At 56.3% G+C, this 16,015-nt stretch overlaps 1 protein-coding gene across 1 annotated transcript in view; it reads right to left on the bottom strand.

Moving 5' to 3' along the window:
- NKD1 (NKD inhibitor of WNT signaling pathway 1) overlaps positions 1 to 14,098 on the bottom strand; it is a 70,056-nt gene extending 55,958 nt beyond the window's left edge. Inside the window, 3 exon segments of the mRNA XM_037515771.2 lie at positions 13,144 to 13,277; positions 13,920 to 13,952; positions 14,055 to 14,098. Of these exon segments, the coding sequence (XP_037371668.1) occupies positions 13,144 to 13,277; positions 13,920 to 13,952; positions 14,055 to 14,079 (192 nt within the window). The 5' untranslated portion in view covers positions 14,080 to 14,098.
- Between the last annotated feature and the right edge of the window lie 1,917 nt (positions 14,099 to 16,015).

The raw sequence follows: 16,015 nt of genomic DNA, 5'->3' as shown, positions 1-16,015 counted from the left end.
TATATAGGGAAACCGAACAAGGGGCCAGGAAAAAAAAAAGACAGAACCAGCAGGCAAATTATAAATAGGAGACATACAACAGGGGAGGGGGAGGGAGAGGGGGCAGAACAGGGGAGGGAAGAGCACAGGACACTAGGGAGATGCTTCATGGGTGCTGTAGTGGTGGGCGTTTTATGGGGACTACACCTGGGGGGGAGAAATCAAATATTGTACAAATATGAACAATGATATAAGAAAAAATAAATAAATCCATGATGCTAAAAAATTAGGGGGGGTAGCAGTGCCCAGCCAATGATAGCCTACAAGTTAGCCTGAAAGGAAATATCTAAGGTCTCCATCATTTTATGATTCCCCAACTTAAATGAATTTTTTAAGTGAATTTTTAAATTCACCTACACATACCCAGGCTTCCGGGCTGGGGCTGTGCTGGCCCACAGGACACCCTCCGAGGTCCGCACAGGTGAGTGCGTGTGGACACGCAGTCGGCGCCTGCAGAGGCCAGTGGCAGTGGCGCCAGGAGGCTGGGAGGCCGGGGTGAGGGCAGGAAGGAGGCTTCCTTTATTACCTACCTTCTCAACTGCTTTGAAGGTTCTTTCCATTTTGTGTTTTCCCATGCAATGACTTAAATGTACCAAAGGAAGAAAGTGAGGACCTTTCTGCAGGGCAGGGGAGAGCAAGCAGAGGCTCAAAGACTTGGGGCTGCGCAGCTCTGAGAAGGGAGGTGAAGCTCAGGACCTGACTCTGGCCTTGTGAGGCCCCTGACCCTTCTGGCCAGGCTGCAGGGTCCTCAGGGCCGCACACCTGTCATGTCCCCTGAGCCCTGTGCTGAGCAGAGCAGGGCCTCAAGGACACATGGGGAGCCAGCACGGCCTGCCCCGTGGACTTCACTGCTGGCCTCAGTTTCTCCACAGTATTAATATTGACCCTGGCCAGATCTCTGCAGATATTAAATGCCTGACAAATCGCTGTGAGGAAGGCTTCACAAACCATAAAGCTCTGAATAAATATTGGCTCTTGCTACTGGAGAAAAGCCGGCCCCACCCAGAGCGAATCTGTCTTCCAGTCCTGCAGACTGGAGCCAAAGGGACAGTCCTCACCAGGACACCCAAGGTTAACAAGGCCAAGAGGGCCTGATTTATGACACCAGGAGAGGGTACCCCTTCCCCCTCCTGGAAGGAGCCCCACATCCTTCTCATCCCTGGCTGTGCAGCGGGGCCAGCCAGTCTCCCTGAGTCTGAGCAAAGCCATGCCTCCGAGGAGAGGGTTCTGGAAAGAGCTTCAGGAGGCTCCACCTGTGCTCCCAGGGGTAGAGTTTTCTTTCCACCACTACCTGCCACAAATGGCTCCTTCACCCCACCCCCAGGCTGGGGGTGGCCAGATGCACTTCAGTGCTGAGCCTGCTCCATTATTCCGAAGCTGTGCCGTCCAAGGTGGAAGCCGCTACCCTCACACGGCCATTTAACTCAAAATATATTTAAAATTCAGTTCCTCAGCACTAGTCTACAGGTCCCTTACCATCTCCTTCCTTCCGGTTACAAAAGGAGGGCCTGGCAGACTGTGAGAGAGAGGCCAGGTATTGATAATTGCCCAGAAAGTTCTCCATCAGCTTGTGGGTTTAAGAAGCCAGTCACAGGGAGGCATGCAGGAGACAGAGCCACTGGCTGGAGCCACCCAAGTCAGGGCCTGTCCTGTTTCTCCTAGGGCCACTCACCTGCCCCCCGCCTCTGTGCCAAATACCAGCCGCCCTCATCCTCCTGACCTCTGCGCCCCCCCCCCCGCAAAGTTCTTCCTACAGAGCCCAATCTACAGAGTAGTCATCCAGGAGAGACATCTGATTCCCAGAAGCTGAGCGGGAGGAGGCCCAAGGCCTGCATTTTAAACAGCACTCAAAGGTCCTGAAGACAAGAAAGGAAACTTCAGCACAGAGAGAGTCGAGACCTCGCCAAGGTCACACAGCTAGTGAGAAGCGGAGCCAGGACTTGCAATCAGGCATCGGGCTCAGCGTGTGCACTAGCGACAAGCCCGCGGCAGCGACTGCATAAGGTCTATTTCATAACGAGCCTCTACATCTGCGTTTGGGCAGAGAATGGGCACAGAGACATCCAGATCAACCAGTCATCTCGCTAGCTAGCTAAGGCGTGAGTATCCCAGGTACAAACTAAACAAGAAGGCACACAAAGTAATATTTACATTCACAATACATGACCCCTTATATTTTTATTCGCTATTTCTTCTTTTAATGATGGTCATGAGCCATGAATAGAGTGATAACATGCAGCTTAAGGGAAAAAATACTGATTAAAGACAGTTCTAAATCAGGCCGACGTGAATTTGAATCTTGCCAGAGCAGATTCTATTCCTCAGGCAAGCGACTTTGGACAGGGAGGCAGCCTTCTATCCAGCCTCAGTTTCCCCGTCAGTCAAATGGGGATAATGGCAGTGGTGGCTGCCTTAGGGTAGGCTGTGAGGTCTGGCTGGCATGGACAGTGCTCCACCCCAAGACTGGCACCCGCAAGCACGGCCCGTGGCTCAGCACAGGGCTCGGCCCACGGTGGGCACGTAACAGCTACACAGCACACTGGCAAAGAGGCAGCTCTCCTGGACTGGCCCAGGCAGTGAGCTGACCTGAATACACGGGAGCAGGGCAGTGAGGGGCAGCTTTATTCCTGGTTTGTAGTTGTTCTCTTAGGTCATCTCTTTGCTTTTGAGGTCTGTCTGATCACTGGGGGCAGGAAGGGTAAACAACAGAATCAGGCCAGAATGTGTCGCTGAGAAGTCTCCCCAGGAAATCCAGGCATCGAGGGACCATGGCACCCCCAAACTCACACAGCAGAGCCATCACAAGTCAAAACTCTCTGTGAGGCCTCTAGCCCACGTGACCTTCTGAGTTCAGGAAAACATCTCAGGCCTGAGCTCATCTGGGAGGCTGTGGCGTTCCTCAGCCCCTCCTGTGGCCTTGGGTGGACAAGTCCATCCTGTGAACCGAGATCATAAGCTCTACCCCAGCACCCCTGCGCCCCCGCCTCTGCCCCCATCCTGGGCTCTGTATTCCAGGGGACCTCTGCAGCCAGTCAGCTCCATCTTGACATGATCTTGGACCACCAGGCTCTCCCCGCCCCCGCTGCACAGTCAGGAAGGAAAGAAGCCGGCGTCTACAGACATCGAGAAAACAATAAAAATGAGGAAGATCTGCTGTGGGCTGACAAAGCTCCAGGAGCACCCACCGGAAGCACTGCCCACCCCCTCTGCCCGTCCAGGTCCTCACATTCCCCGTCTGAAGGCAGACCCCGGAGTGACGGAAAACGCTCCCTGCATCACTCCTGCCTCCTGGCCTTTGCACTTCCCACACCCTCTGTCTGGAAGCATTTACCAAACCTTTCCTCACCTGGCTGTTTATTCTTTGGGACGTAACTTAAGTGTCGCTGCCCAGTGCAAAGTCAGAGGCCTTCCCACCATCCCTCACCACACCCATGCTTCTCCCTCCTCACCCTCGGGGGTCATCAGTGGAGCTGCACGAAGGGGGATGACATCTAGTTTACTCTCCCTGGTTTGCCAATGCATTTCATTTCAAGGACAGGTCCATGAGCTAGGAACCAAGGACTCTACCCATTCCACAGATGTGGAAACCAGCACTCGGAGATGAGCCCTCACGTGGACCAAGGTCACCCAGCTGAGGACAGGCTCCCAGGGACTTGGGCCGAGGAAGTCTGATTCTGAAAGCTTTCACTACACTCCCGATGCCTGTTATGTGCAGGCGCTGGGCCACTGTACTAACTTACTCCTGCCCCCACACTGTTCTGCCAAACTGAAACACTGCCCAGCACCCTCCTGTGCCTGCACTGGACCCTCCGCCCCCGATGCAGCCTGCATCCGCTCTCCCTGGCGGGACTGGGAGCTGACCTGCTGAGCCTGTGTCTTTGTCTGTACGTGGGGACCGATCCACATACAGCATGAGGCACAAACTTGAGCGTCGTTAATACTCACCTGTATGTGCTGTTACCATTAACATTCTCACACCCCACCAAGGTCTTAAGGGTCTAAATCAACACATGCCAGCCAGGGATCTACAGTTCAAAGCTGGCCATCTGGGTCCACCCCAAGGAAGTCTTTTCTAAGAATCCCATTTGGCTGACAGTAATTTTTTAACTGGAAAGAGTTCACAGAAAAACCAAATGACTGGCTTCTCTTCATGATCAGAAGGTGTGGCAAGACCAGGCCACGTTTCCACGTGGCAAAGATTGGCTGGGGCAGCGTGGCACTGCCACTCGATGGGGGGGGTCCCATGCACCCCAGGACACCCAGCCCCCACCCCTCAGGGGTCTGCTGCAATCATTCATATGACTTCGCTGGTCCCTGTAGGTCCTGGAGATTCTGACTCTGGTCTCAGTCTTATGATTCGTCAGACCCCTACTCATATGCCACCTCCTTCAGGAAGTCCTCCCGATTCCCCATGACCCTGTGTCTCTCCTGTGGTTACAACTTCAATAGCTACCTCACGCCGGACCTACACTAAATGTCGGGCAGGCTTAGTCACTATGACCCTGTGAGCAGATTCGATGGTCATCCCTCTTTGCAGGGGAGAAAACTGGGGCATGGAGGTGCTTATTCTAGAGCCATGCCCGCCCTTTCAATTCCCCACCCTTCTCTGTGTACCCCGTGGACTAATTCACCGTGGCTTCCAGCTTCAGCCAATGGGGGGCACCGGCAGGAAGCTGGAGGACAGGAGGGGAGAGGATGGGATATTTCTTCCCCACCCCATTGCTACTTCCGCATCAGGCCTCTGACATGATCAGTCCTCCATATTGATAGCTTCTACCTGGTCTCCCTGCCTGTTCAGCTGCAGCTCCTACAGGGCCTATTTCCTCCTGGGGCCTATCTGCCCAAGTCGGGTAACAGCCTCCCACTTCCACCAGGGACCCAGCAGTGTCTGGGTGCCTCAACATCCTGTGAAGGTTCCCTTAACTCTGTCCATAGCCAGGAGCTCTGTAAGTTTTTTTGTGCAGACCACCTGCAGCCCGTCATTTCCAGCGGGGCCCCGGGCTGACACAGAGGCCTGCCACATAGGCCCACAGTCAGAAAACGGGGCAGAAGCACTTAAACACAGGTGCTGAGCTCAGGTCCCGCTCCTTAACCACTGTCCTGCACTGCCACGAGCTCTTCTCTGCTTCTCCCGGTCCTGTGAGGGCCTGTGGTCTCCTCAAGGGCCCCCTCTGGCACCCAGAGAACTAAGTAAGCACTGTGCACAAATTCCAGTGTCTCACCAAGTCCAGAGAACACAGTCACTTGATTCCTCTTTATCCTCTAAAGTATTTTTACAACTGAGAGCTCATCCCACATTCCTTCTCCCCACAGCAGAGCCCCCAGGCTCACAAGGCTCATTTCTGCCCTGCTGGTCCCTCACAAAGGGCCTTCCACTAGTCTCCCCTCTGGACAATGACCAAACTCCATGCCCCCTAAGAAGAGCCCAGGCGATAGCTACCCTCCCACCAAGGGACCTCAATCGGCATCTCAAGACACGTGTCTCTTCACAGACCTTTCCCAGAGCTGCTAGTCCATCTGCCTCTGCACACCCTCCCTTGCCCGGCTCACACCACCTTTGGGCTTGAAGCGCACCCCTGGAGACCACATCTGACCCTGAGCAAGTCAGGACCCTGTCCCCAACTCTCAGAGCCCCCGCAGCACCTTCTCACATTCCCTCCATCCTACCTCCACAGCCTTCATCACTCAGCATCTACCTCCCCAACTAGGAGCCAATCTCACTGACGCAAAAACCAGAGTGAAATATTAGCGAATGAAATACAGCGATAATCTGAAGCAGCTATCTAGCATGACAAAGAAGGACTTAGCTTAGGCATGAAAAGAAAGTTGAACACTAGGAAATCTTGAATGTAAATCATATGTGGAGCTCAGACGTTACAAAGGATGCTCATCAACAAAGGATGCACAGGTCCATCAACTCCCCAACAGCGTCTGATAAAATTCAAGAACGATTCCTCATTTAAAATTCTTAGCAAGAAAAAAGACCTTAGCAAGCCAAGATTTGAAGAAAATTTTCTTGATTAGCTAAATAACAAACATCGTAATACTCAATGGTTACTCAACAGAGGATGGTCCACCCAATGGTTACTCAACAGAGATAATACCCTGTAATAAGAAAAACAGGTGAGAAACAATGAGGAGAGCTTAGTTCCACTAAACTCCAAGTTCTGTGTCCTTTCACTCACAGTTTCCACAGCATTCTAAGCACACTCAAATATTTGTGGAATGAACAGTCACCCAGATTAGATCTGATTCACATTAAATGTTCTCAAAGCGCTCAATACATATCACAACTGGGACTGTGCAATTTGTTTTTTTTAAACGTTCATCTTTTCCTCCTAGACTGTAAGCTCCATGAAAAGAAGGCGCGTTCTCTATTTACAAGGAAAATGCACACCTGGCCCAAAGCAGACACACGTCAAGGGCACAGAGACCTGGATGAGCTGAATAGAAAGCATTCAACAGACAACTGCTAAGTCACAATGCAAGACTTTCTCCTCCTTCTCAGCTGGAAAATCTGAGACCCAGAGAAGGAAAGCCTCTCCAGCTGATGCCACCCGGTACTCTGGGGTCCTCCGAAAGGGGTCCACCAAACACAAGGCCACGCACATAGGCCACAGACCTCGTGGCTCAGTGAGCAAGGAAAAGTGGAGCTCACATCAATTCCTCGCAGCCCTCTAAACACACACACGCCCGGGGCGCGCCCGGTGGGCAGAGCCTGCTGGCCAGTGGGAGCGCGCCGCCTTTCTGGGGATAAGGATGACTTCAGTGGAGGGACCTGAGGCCTTCCGCGCCAAACCCCATGACGGATGCCTGCGTGGATAAACAGCCCCCTCTGCTTTCCTGGTAAGTTATCAAAGAATTACTTATGTCCCTGGAAATGCTTGTTTGGAAAAGGTGCTCCACCCCACCTGGGCTTGGCAGGGTGGCAGAATCGCCAGGCCTGCCCTTCGGGGAGTGGTCAGGCTTTTCCTCCCCTGAAGGAACTCGGCCATTCTTCATGCGGAGAGCCCGAAGCCAACCATAAAGGCGCAGGCAGCTTCCCAGGATAAACGGAGCACGGTGACATCAAAGACCGCCTTCCAGATTAAACAACTGGGGCCTTCAGCTCTCTCTCTGGAGTTTCTTCCAGAATATTCTGGGCTCCTGCCTCAGTTCTCCCTCAGATGGAATGGCAGATATTTTGTTTGTGAGAGTCTGAATTTTTCCTTCCTCGGGGGAGAGGAGGAGGGGGAGGGGTAGAGCGAGAGCAAGAGGAAGAGAAAGAATGTCTGTGAGAGACAAGCGCCACGGAAAGAACATGTGTGAGGGAGAAAGAGAGAGGGAAGTCGGGGAGGCAGCCGGAAGCGCCTGCTTTGGAATCCAACAGGCGACCTAGAAATTCCAAAAGTTTCTAAACCAAAACACATTGTAAACCCACAGCCAGGGAGTGAGGCTACTGGCACCCCCAAATAGGAGGACTGTAGGGTGCCTGACTCACCAGTGCCAGCCCTCCCCCCAACACAAACACACGCACACACTACTAGCCCTTTGACCAGAGGCCCATTTCACACTCCCCTTTCTCAGACACATCTGGTAAACCAAGGCAAGGGACCCCTTCCTTTGGCACAGGGTCACAGCAGCTCTGCAACAGGGAGGGGGGCTCTCCCTGGGGTTGGCATGTCACTGCCTCTTGCCCCCAGGCCCTTGGGGTGCCTCCTCTGTCTCTGAGCAGCCCATTCTACCCTTGAACCTCCCACATCCCACCACAGCTGGGCACTGGCCCTACAATCAACCCTTCCACCACCCCAGAGCAACAGGGGCCACCAAGCCAGAGCAATGTCTCAAGTCCCTGGCCATGATACTCCTCTAAGGAGGGCACTGGTCGAGGGGAAGGGGCACACTCTTGCTTTTCCCACTGCACCCCACACCCCGTCCAGAGGGGCAGGTAGCTCGGGTGGAATGAACAATCCTAGCAACCAGGGCTTTGTGGAGAGAGTGACACGGAGAGATTCCCAGGCCCAACAGGCTACAGAGCCACCTGGAGGCCTGTCCCTCCCCACTGCCCAGCCCAACCCCTACCAGGGACAAGAGCAAGCCTGGGCCTCCATCCCCGGCAGTAACGCACCCTCACACGCCCACAGCTTCCTCACACTTCCAGGCCCTGGTGTCAAGCCTGCCTCACACCGCTTATAAGGGTCTAAGTGTCAACGTGCCCTTCTTCATCTCCTGTACGAGACTGAAAGCTACAAGAGGACAGACACCACGTCTGAATCTCACTGTGTCCTCAGGGCCTGGTACAGCTCAGGAATTCATAACTAAAACAACAACTGATGCTGTTTGTAGCTGAGTGCCTGAAACAAAAGGCCTAATTCCTCTTCTGTTTATTCCTGCCTCTAGTTCCATCCGGCGGGGCAGAAAGCAGTGCTAGTGACCTGACCTTCATTCATTCATTCATTCACTTGTCCATTCAGCAAACAGCTCCTGAGTGTCCACACTGTGTGCTGCGACCAAGAGAAGATGTATCGCTCAGAAACAACTCCTCCTCTGCTGACAGTTCAGCCGTGCTGCTTAACGCGCCCCAGGGTACAGTGTGTCCCCTGAGCGTGGCCCTGAGTGCCCTGGGCCAAGGAGGAATGCTCTGTCCACTCACCCCCCCAACACCCCAGGGGAAGGGAATCAAGCAGCCCCTGAGGTGTAGGCCCCTAAAGGACGCACCTCCCAGTTTAGTTTCTCCCTGGGTTAATCAGTTTGTATAAAATGCAAGCGAGAGAGATTGTTCCTGAATTCAAAGGACTAAAGCGCATGCACACGCGCACACGCACACACACACCTGGACTCAGGGAACCAACCTCCTGCTCAAAGAAGAAAAGTTTCCAAGGAAGGATGTGTTAAAACCCAGATCTGCCACCCTCACCCCCACCCACCACCCGTGGGTCCCAGATTAACTGCAGCAGAAGCCCCACAAGCGCTTTGCCCAGCAAACGCCATCTCACCTCCTCTATCGCCAGGGATAAAGCAAGGCCCTCGTGCCAGGGGCAGAGGAGACCCTCCATGGAGAACTCGAGGAGGCCAGCAAGTGGAGGCCCAAAGTCCTCCACCAGCCTCAAAGCAAATCATCTTTTAATTCTGAAACACCAAATATTTAATTTATGCTTTACCTCAAATGTCAAGTCCACCTCCCGGCACATAGCTCTGAAACCACGTAAGGAGGACTAACACTTTCCATATGGTGAAGACATGGGGCCTTTTAATTGTGCCAACTGGTATCATTCAAGGGTAATTCCCCTGGAATCCAGCGCTCGGGCAGCAGCTGGGCCAGCCTCCAATCTCATCACCCAGCTCTGTATGTCCCTAGGGGCGCCAACCAGACCTGCACCCAAATATCTCCCCCAAATATCTAGGTACTAGATGCCCCCTAATCAAATTACCAAACTGCCTGGCAGCCACCTTTGATCCGGAGGCAGCCTTGCCTGCACCGCGGGTCTGGCTCGTCTCTCCTGGCAGCGCTGCTATAAAAGAACAAAAGGGCCAAAGCGGAGGTGGGGCGAGGTCTGCCTTCTATCTGGCTGTGCACATGTACGTGTGTCCCGACAGAGCACACGCACACACAGGCACATGCTCTGCTCGGGGGTTCTCCTGCCCCAAGTCCTGTCCCTTAACCATTCAACCCACCTACTAAGCTCTTGCATTTCACCCACTATATTCTTCAGACCTGGTGCTCCCAACCGGCTTTCTCCTGTAACTGCCTGCTGCTGTTTCATGCGTCCAAGTGTCTTCCTTCATCTCTTTAAGATCACGATGCTTGTTTTAATTTCTCATTGTTTCACACATTCTTTTCTGACACACAGATTGTTCACTTTATTATTCTTCCTTTGTCATACGCGGGCCCCTCACATTTCTCACCACTTTTCCCTGTCAGTTCATACTGCCCGTGTGCCCACAGAAAGACAGAGCCCTGGCCTGAGTTTTATCCTTTCATGGAGTCTATAGTTTAAGGGGCGGGGAGACTTCATAATCTGGGCCCCCAGCCCCACCCCTATCAGTGTCTTCTCAGGAACTCTTTATGAAGGTTATTCTAAAGGGTGATCTGCCATAACCCTGCCAGGGAGGAGAATATTACTGTTACACCCATTTTGCAGGTGAGCTAGTTGAGGCACGCACAGGTAAACTGGCTTATACAAGGTGGAAGTTACTGCGGGCCTGACCTCATTTACTTTTGTGGTCAGGAGGGCAGCGCCCCCTCACATCCCAGATTTGCCTGCAGCGTGGTCCCACCCTGACCATTTACTCAGCTACTCAGATCCCTCCGGGAGGAAGAGGGCAAGCAGGGGCCCCTCGTTTCTGCCCGCCCCACAAGCTGCCCTGTCTCAAAGAACTCTGCAGCGGGCCTCCAGCCGGCTCCCTGGGAGTCAGCAGACCTCGGGGGCAAATGCTCTGGCAGGGCTTCGCCACACATAATCTCCAGTGTCCTAGAAAGTGCACCAGAAAGGGTGAAAAGCAGAGTCCACACAGCTGGCTGCCCACCCTACAGGTCATGAGGAGGATTAGGATAAGCAGAGAGTTGGCACACGGCACTTCACAGCGCCTATCAGGGCAGTGAGAGCAACGGGAGTTGAATGAGCCACGAACGCAGCCCCAGCCCCTTTGGTGGGAGGCCAGGAGAAGGAGTGGAGACAGGGGTCATCCCAAGATGGGCCTTGGGCCTCAGCAGACTGTGGAGCCCACGCCCTCCTCCATCCTGAGGATACAGCGGAAGAACCTGCCAGCCACCCTTCCGCGCCACTGGCGATCCGGAAATCCAGCCGGGCCGCGGGTCTGCCCGCTGCTGTCCCACCCAGTAGCTCCAAGTTTCCAGAACTCTGCCCATTCCCTTCGCACGCTCTCAATTTTGACCACGGGTGCTTATTTTTTTCTCCCAGTTGACATTAGACTCTCTCTCTCTCATCCTAAACAATACAGCCATGAAAACACGGGCTCGTGCCCGAGGTGTTTTGTCTGTAAAAGAAACACCTCCAGGTACCCCCTGAAGCCACCTCATCAGCACCCACAGCTCAGCACCCCCCCCACTACCGCCCCGGTGGTGGGCTCTCCCACCTCTCCGGGGACTTGCCATCCACCCCCCGCCCCATCACAGACTCAGGAGCTGGGCCAGGGAGCCCAGCGTCGAGGTCCCAGCCACCGGGGCCGACTCTCAAGGAAGCAGATGGTCCTCCCTCTAATATCTGGACGGCAGGGCCCGCCCCCCACCCCCACACATGTCACGCTGATGCCTCTGGGTCTCGCATCTTCAAAAGTACTTTGAACAAACATTACCGACCCCTGAGCGCGCGTCTCAGAGAGAGGGCTAGGGAAGGGGCCGGCGCCAACCCGTGCTATCCTCAGCTGGGGGAAGAAACCAGGCAACCGAATTCCGTGACTTCACCCAAGCCACAGACTGGAGCTGGGCCCCCTCCTCACCCGCCCTCATTTCCCCCAATGGCAACTTTTACTGGCTCGCATTCCTCTTGCTGGGAACACTACTATTTAATTAAAAACGACAGACTTTTGTTTTCCTCTCCTTCCTTCCTCCTCCCTCCCATCTCCAGGACTGGATGCCAAGGAGACCCACCAAAAACATGCGGGTAACATTTGTTATGGCTTTGAAGATAAAAGTCAATTGAAGTAAGCCCTCGCTGTATTTCAAGTTTCCCCTAAAGCATGGAGCAAGCTGCCTGGCAGTTAAGGAAAGAAAAAAAAAGGGGGGCACTGCAAATAAATGTCATTCTGCAGGAATACTTTGTAAAAATAAACAGGCTGAAAAAACCCAAAACTTGATTAATGGAAATCCACTCGGTTGGCCTCTGTCTGAGCTGCAAATGCATTTGTTCATATGGCTAAATCGGATCATTTTCATTGGGCTTTTAAATAAATAAGTAGATCAAACACTAGAAACGGTGGGGGAAGAAAGGGAAGTTTGTAGTTCTGTTTTTAAAGGACCCCAACTGCCGTGCCCCCCACCCACCAAGGTTTGACCTTTGCTAAGGGGACAGCAGCTCCAATTCCAGCCCAGGCAACCCATGAAGAGAAGTAGAAGAGAGAAAGCTCCCCGCTAAGTGGCGGGGCTGGAGGAGAGGGGGGCTTCCCCAGACGCACAGGCACAGGCTCAGCCAAGCTGCACCCAGCCCAGGTCCCACCACCCAGACACACGCACCGGTCCCTCCCCCGCCCGAGGGCCAGACCAAAGAACTAGCCAGACCTGAGACTCAGTCTGTTCCCCTCTAAGCTAAAAAAAAAAGAAAGAAAGAAAAAAAAAATTAAATGTCACATCAAAAAGTTGATTCATCCTTTGATCCTTGGCTCACTCAAGTTCCACGCAGACCATCTGAAAGCCCCGTGCAGAGTTCCAGAGCTCCTAGGACATCTGTGAACACCAGTCCCGGGCCGGGAGCTGGACTCATTCACTTCCCTGTCACATCGACTGCTCCCCAGGCACGGCTCCAGCCTCGGGGCCCACTGGACGAGCTCAGAGGTGGGCCTGGGCTATGGCGAAATGAGACTCTCTCTGCTTGTGGGCCAAACTAAGTGGTCTACCAGGTCTCAGTGTCCCCCACCACCCCCATTTCTGCCACCCAGATCGCAGCCTGCTCTACTGGGGTTCCTGGGCAAATGGTACTGATGATGGATGCCACCCATACTCGGAGCACATGTAAAGGCGGCCACAGATCATGGGGCCAGTGCAGTCCTGCCCTCCATCCAGACACCCCGAAATGCCTTCCCTCTCTCCCCAGCCTACCTCGAAACCCACCCTTGAGTGTTGGCCACAGAAACAAGGCATGAGTCAGACAGAGCAGGTCCCCACACCCCTCCAGCACAGGCAAGCTCCCCACTGCTGGACCTGCACCCCTGCCTTGCCCAGGACCTTCCACCCAGGCAGCCCCCTGCCCCCAGCTCAACAGGAGACTGGCGCCTGTGCCACCTCTTAGGTTCCCCAGGGCACGGGCACAGGGTCACGCTGATGGGGCAGGAGGCATCTGACAAGGGGTCTCTGTACTTAGAAACTGTGCCAGGAGGCTACGAAAAGTTGGGGTGGGTGGGACAGAGACCCAGGTCTGAGGTTGAAAGGGAGGGAGACAGGGATCATACCCGGGTGCCTCTACCAACGGTGCCAGCCACCCGCAGCTGCCGGGCTCCGGAGCTGCTGCCTGGGCAGCGCTGCCTCCCGATCCACTCCTCGATGCCTTTTCGAGCCCAGGCGGCGCTCACTGCGAAGCTGTCACCTGGGGCGGGGACAACACGAACCCTGAGACTGGCCCTGGGTCAAGAGTCACCCCAGCGCACGGGAAAGCAGTGGGACCAGTGGCGGCAGGAGGGGCTCCGCGTCTGTCACAATAGGTAGTCAGAAGGGGGTGGGGGTGAGGGGAAGCCCCAAGAGCCAGGACACCGAGGGAGGCTGGAAAGGGGCGCAGCAGCCAAGGAGGAAGGGTCTGGGGATCAGAGGAGTGAGACCCAGAGCCCAGGGCTGCGGGGAGGGTCTGGGGGGCCAAAGGCGACGCAGGTAGCGCGGAGGGGCGGGAAGCGGGGGACAGAGTGTCAGGAGAGGGGGCACCGCGCGCTCAGGACCCAGGGTCTCTGCGGAGGGGGCTCGGCGCAGAGACAGGGGGCAGGATTCTGAGGGAGGCCCTCGGGGTCTGAGGAGGGTGAAGGGCCGGAGCTGGAGCCCAGGAGGGCCGGGCGGCCGGGAGCGGGGGTCGGGGAGGGGCAGGCAGCCGGCTCGGGGAGTGGGGTCGCGGGGCCGGCGCCCGAGGAGGGGTGGGGCGGCCCCAGCCACAGGAGCCCGCGGGCTAGGCCCCCGCGCCGCGCTCGGGGGGCTCCCCCGTCCGCCCCGCGCCCCGCGCCCGCGCCCCGCGCCCCGCGCCTACCTTCCGGGCTCTCCCGGCGCCGGCACAGGGCGGCTGCGGGCGCGCGGCGGCGGGAGCAGGGGAGAAAGGAGAGCAGAGAGTTAGCGAGCGCCGGGGCAGCGGCGGGCCGCGGGCCGGCGCGCGGGGGACACTGACCCGGCTTGGAGTGGAGTTTCCCCATGCTGGGGCGCCGTCTACGCCATGCGCCCGCCCCGCCGCTCCCGCGCCGCGCCCGCCCGCCCCCCGCGCACCCCGGGGCGGCCCGAGCCCGAGGCGGCGCCGGGACGCGCTGCTGCCGCCGTCGTCGCGGCCGGACTGACGCCGGGGCGCGCCGAGCCCCCAGCCCGCCGCCGCGGCCGGCGCCTCCCCGCGCGCCCATTGGCCGGCGCGCGCTTCAAAGGCGAGGCGGCCGCGGGCGGGCGGGCGGGCGCGCGGGGCGGGGCGCGGGGGCGTCCGCGCGGGGTCCGGCGCGCGCTCGGGCGGCGCGGGGGGCCGGGGCGCGGGGGGCCGGGGCGCGCGTCCTCGGGTCGCGTCCTCTCGCGGGGCGCCCCCCCCGCCGCTGCGCTCCGCGGGGGACTCCGCCGCGCAGGCACCCGCTGGAGACGCTGGGGTCCGGAGTGGCGCCCCGCGCGCCGCGCTCCCCCGGCCTCTGCCACCTGCCCTGGCACGGGCTTTACTGCTCCCCCGCCCCGGCCAGCACCCCCCCACCCCCCTGGTTTTGGGGTCGAAAAGAAGCCCCCAACGTGCCTCCCGCCAGTTGTGGACTTAGCCCGCCCCAGGGGGCGGCAAGTGTCCCACGCCGGGGTGTGCGCCAGCCGCGGGGATCCCCTGGCCCTGGGCACCCACCCGGGGTGCCTGCCCCGACAGCGACAGCCTGGGTGCTGCCAGCTGTGCCGCCCCGAAGGGGGTAACCGCTGGGGCTTTGATCTCCCTGGGTTTCCGCTCCCCGCTGCCTTCTCTAGACCTAAGGGCTCGTTTGTTTTGTCTGGGGAGGTCTCTGCTGAGGGAGGACATCAAGGGGCTCCATCCTACCTTTGCGGCTCTCAGAGACAAGGCTGCTCTGCTCGGAGCCCCCTGGGCCCCTGAAGTCCATCCTAGGACCAGGGATCCTGGGCTAGGAGTGAGGAGACCAGCTCTGCCCCTTGGGCTGAAATCTCAGAGGGAGCCTTGGTTCTATGATCTGTGAAATGGAGCGACTGTGAGCCGCATAGGCCATTCTAAATTTTCTAGGAGTCACATTTTTTAAAAAAGAAACATAAAATTAATTTTAATGTTTTAGTTAACCCAATATGTAGAAAAATGTTCCAGACGTATAATTAGATATTTTGCACGCTTTGATTTGCACCATAGGTTTGCTATCCAGTGGACATTTAGAGGACACCGTGACCCAGAGCGCCGCTTTGCAACACATTGCGAGGGCTGGGTACCCCTGTGGCTGGCGGCTGCTGCGCTGGCCATCACAGTTCTGGAGCGTCCACCTGCCTCAGAGACGGCAGAAGCTGTGCGGCCTCCTCCCAAGTCATAAATCTCTTCACCCAACAGAGTCTTACTTCCATGCTGCAGACTCCTAGCTGGGGAGGTGCCACGTCTCCCACCCCCACTTCTGTGCAGCCACCTTGGACTAGCTACTGGGGGCAGGGGTTGAGTGTGGGGACGCAAGCTGCCGTGTTATAAAGGGGAGTCCTCCTGCACCCTGGGACTGCTGGGAAGGAGACTGGGTGGGGAGGCATGAAAGACCGGTGGGTGACAGACGGGTGCAGCATTATCTTGATGTGGCATCTCCTTTTGTCTCAACTTTCTGGGACCTGTTTCTGAACCCCTTTCCTATGGTTCCCTGTCAGAAGGGGCCTTAGACTTGCAACAAGCTTTCCGTCCTCAGTGGCCCTGTTTGGACAACCCTGTTTGGCTGGATGTTTGTCCAGAAAGGGACTGGTAATTTGTGATTTAGGGGAGAAAATATGCTTTCTTCTCTTCCTTCTCTATGCACAATAATTCCACTAAGTTTCTTTCACACTAAGAGTCTGCTTTGCCTTTGTGAACACAGATGGCTGGACCCCTTTAGAGCATGAAAGTTTGGGCATCCCTGGGTACCTCCTCGGTCATGTGCTAACACTCCC

The sequence above is a fragment of the Talpa occidentalis genome, unplaced genomic scaffold, assembly GCF_014898055.3.
Source record: "Talpa occidentalis isolate TD23 unplaced genomic scaffold, MPIMG_talOcc4v2.1 talOcc4.17, whole genome shotgun sequence".
Taxonomy (NCBI): Eukaryota; Metazoa; Chordata; class Mammalia; order Eulipotyphla; family Talpidae; genus Talpa; species Talpa occidentalis.
The sequence above is the reverse complement of the archived record's forward strand: the minus strand, read 5'-3'. Positions and strand labels throughout refer to the sequence as shown.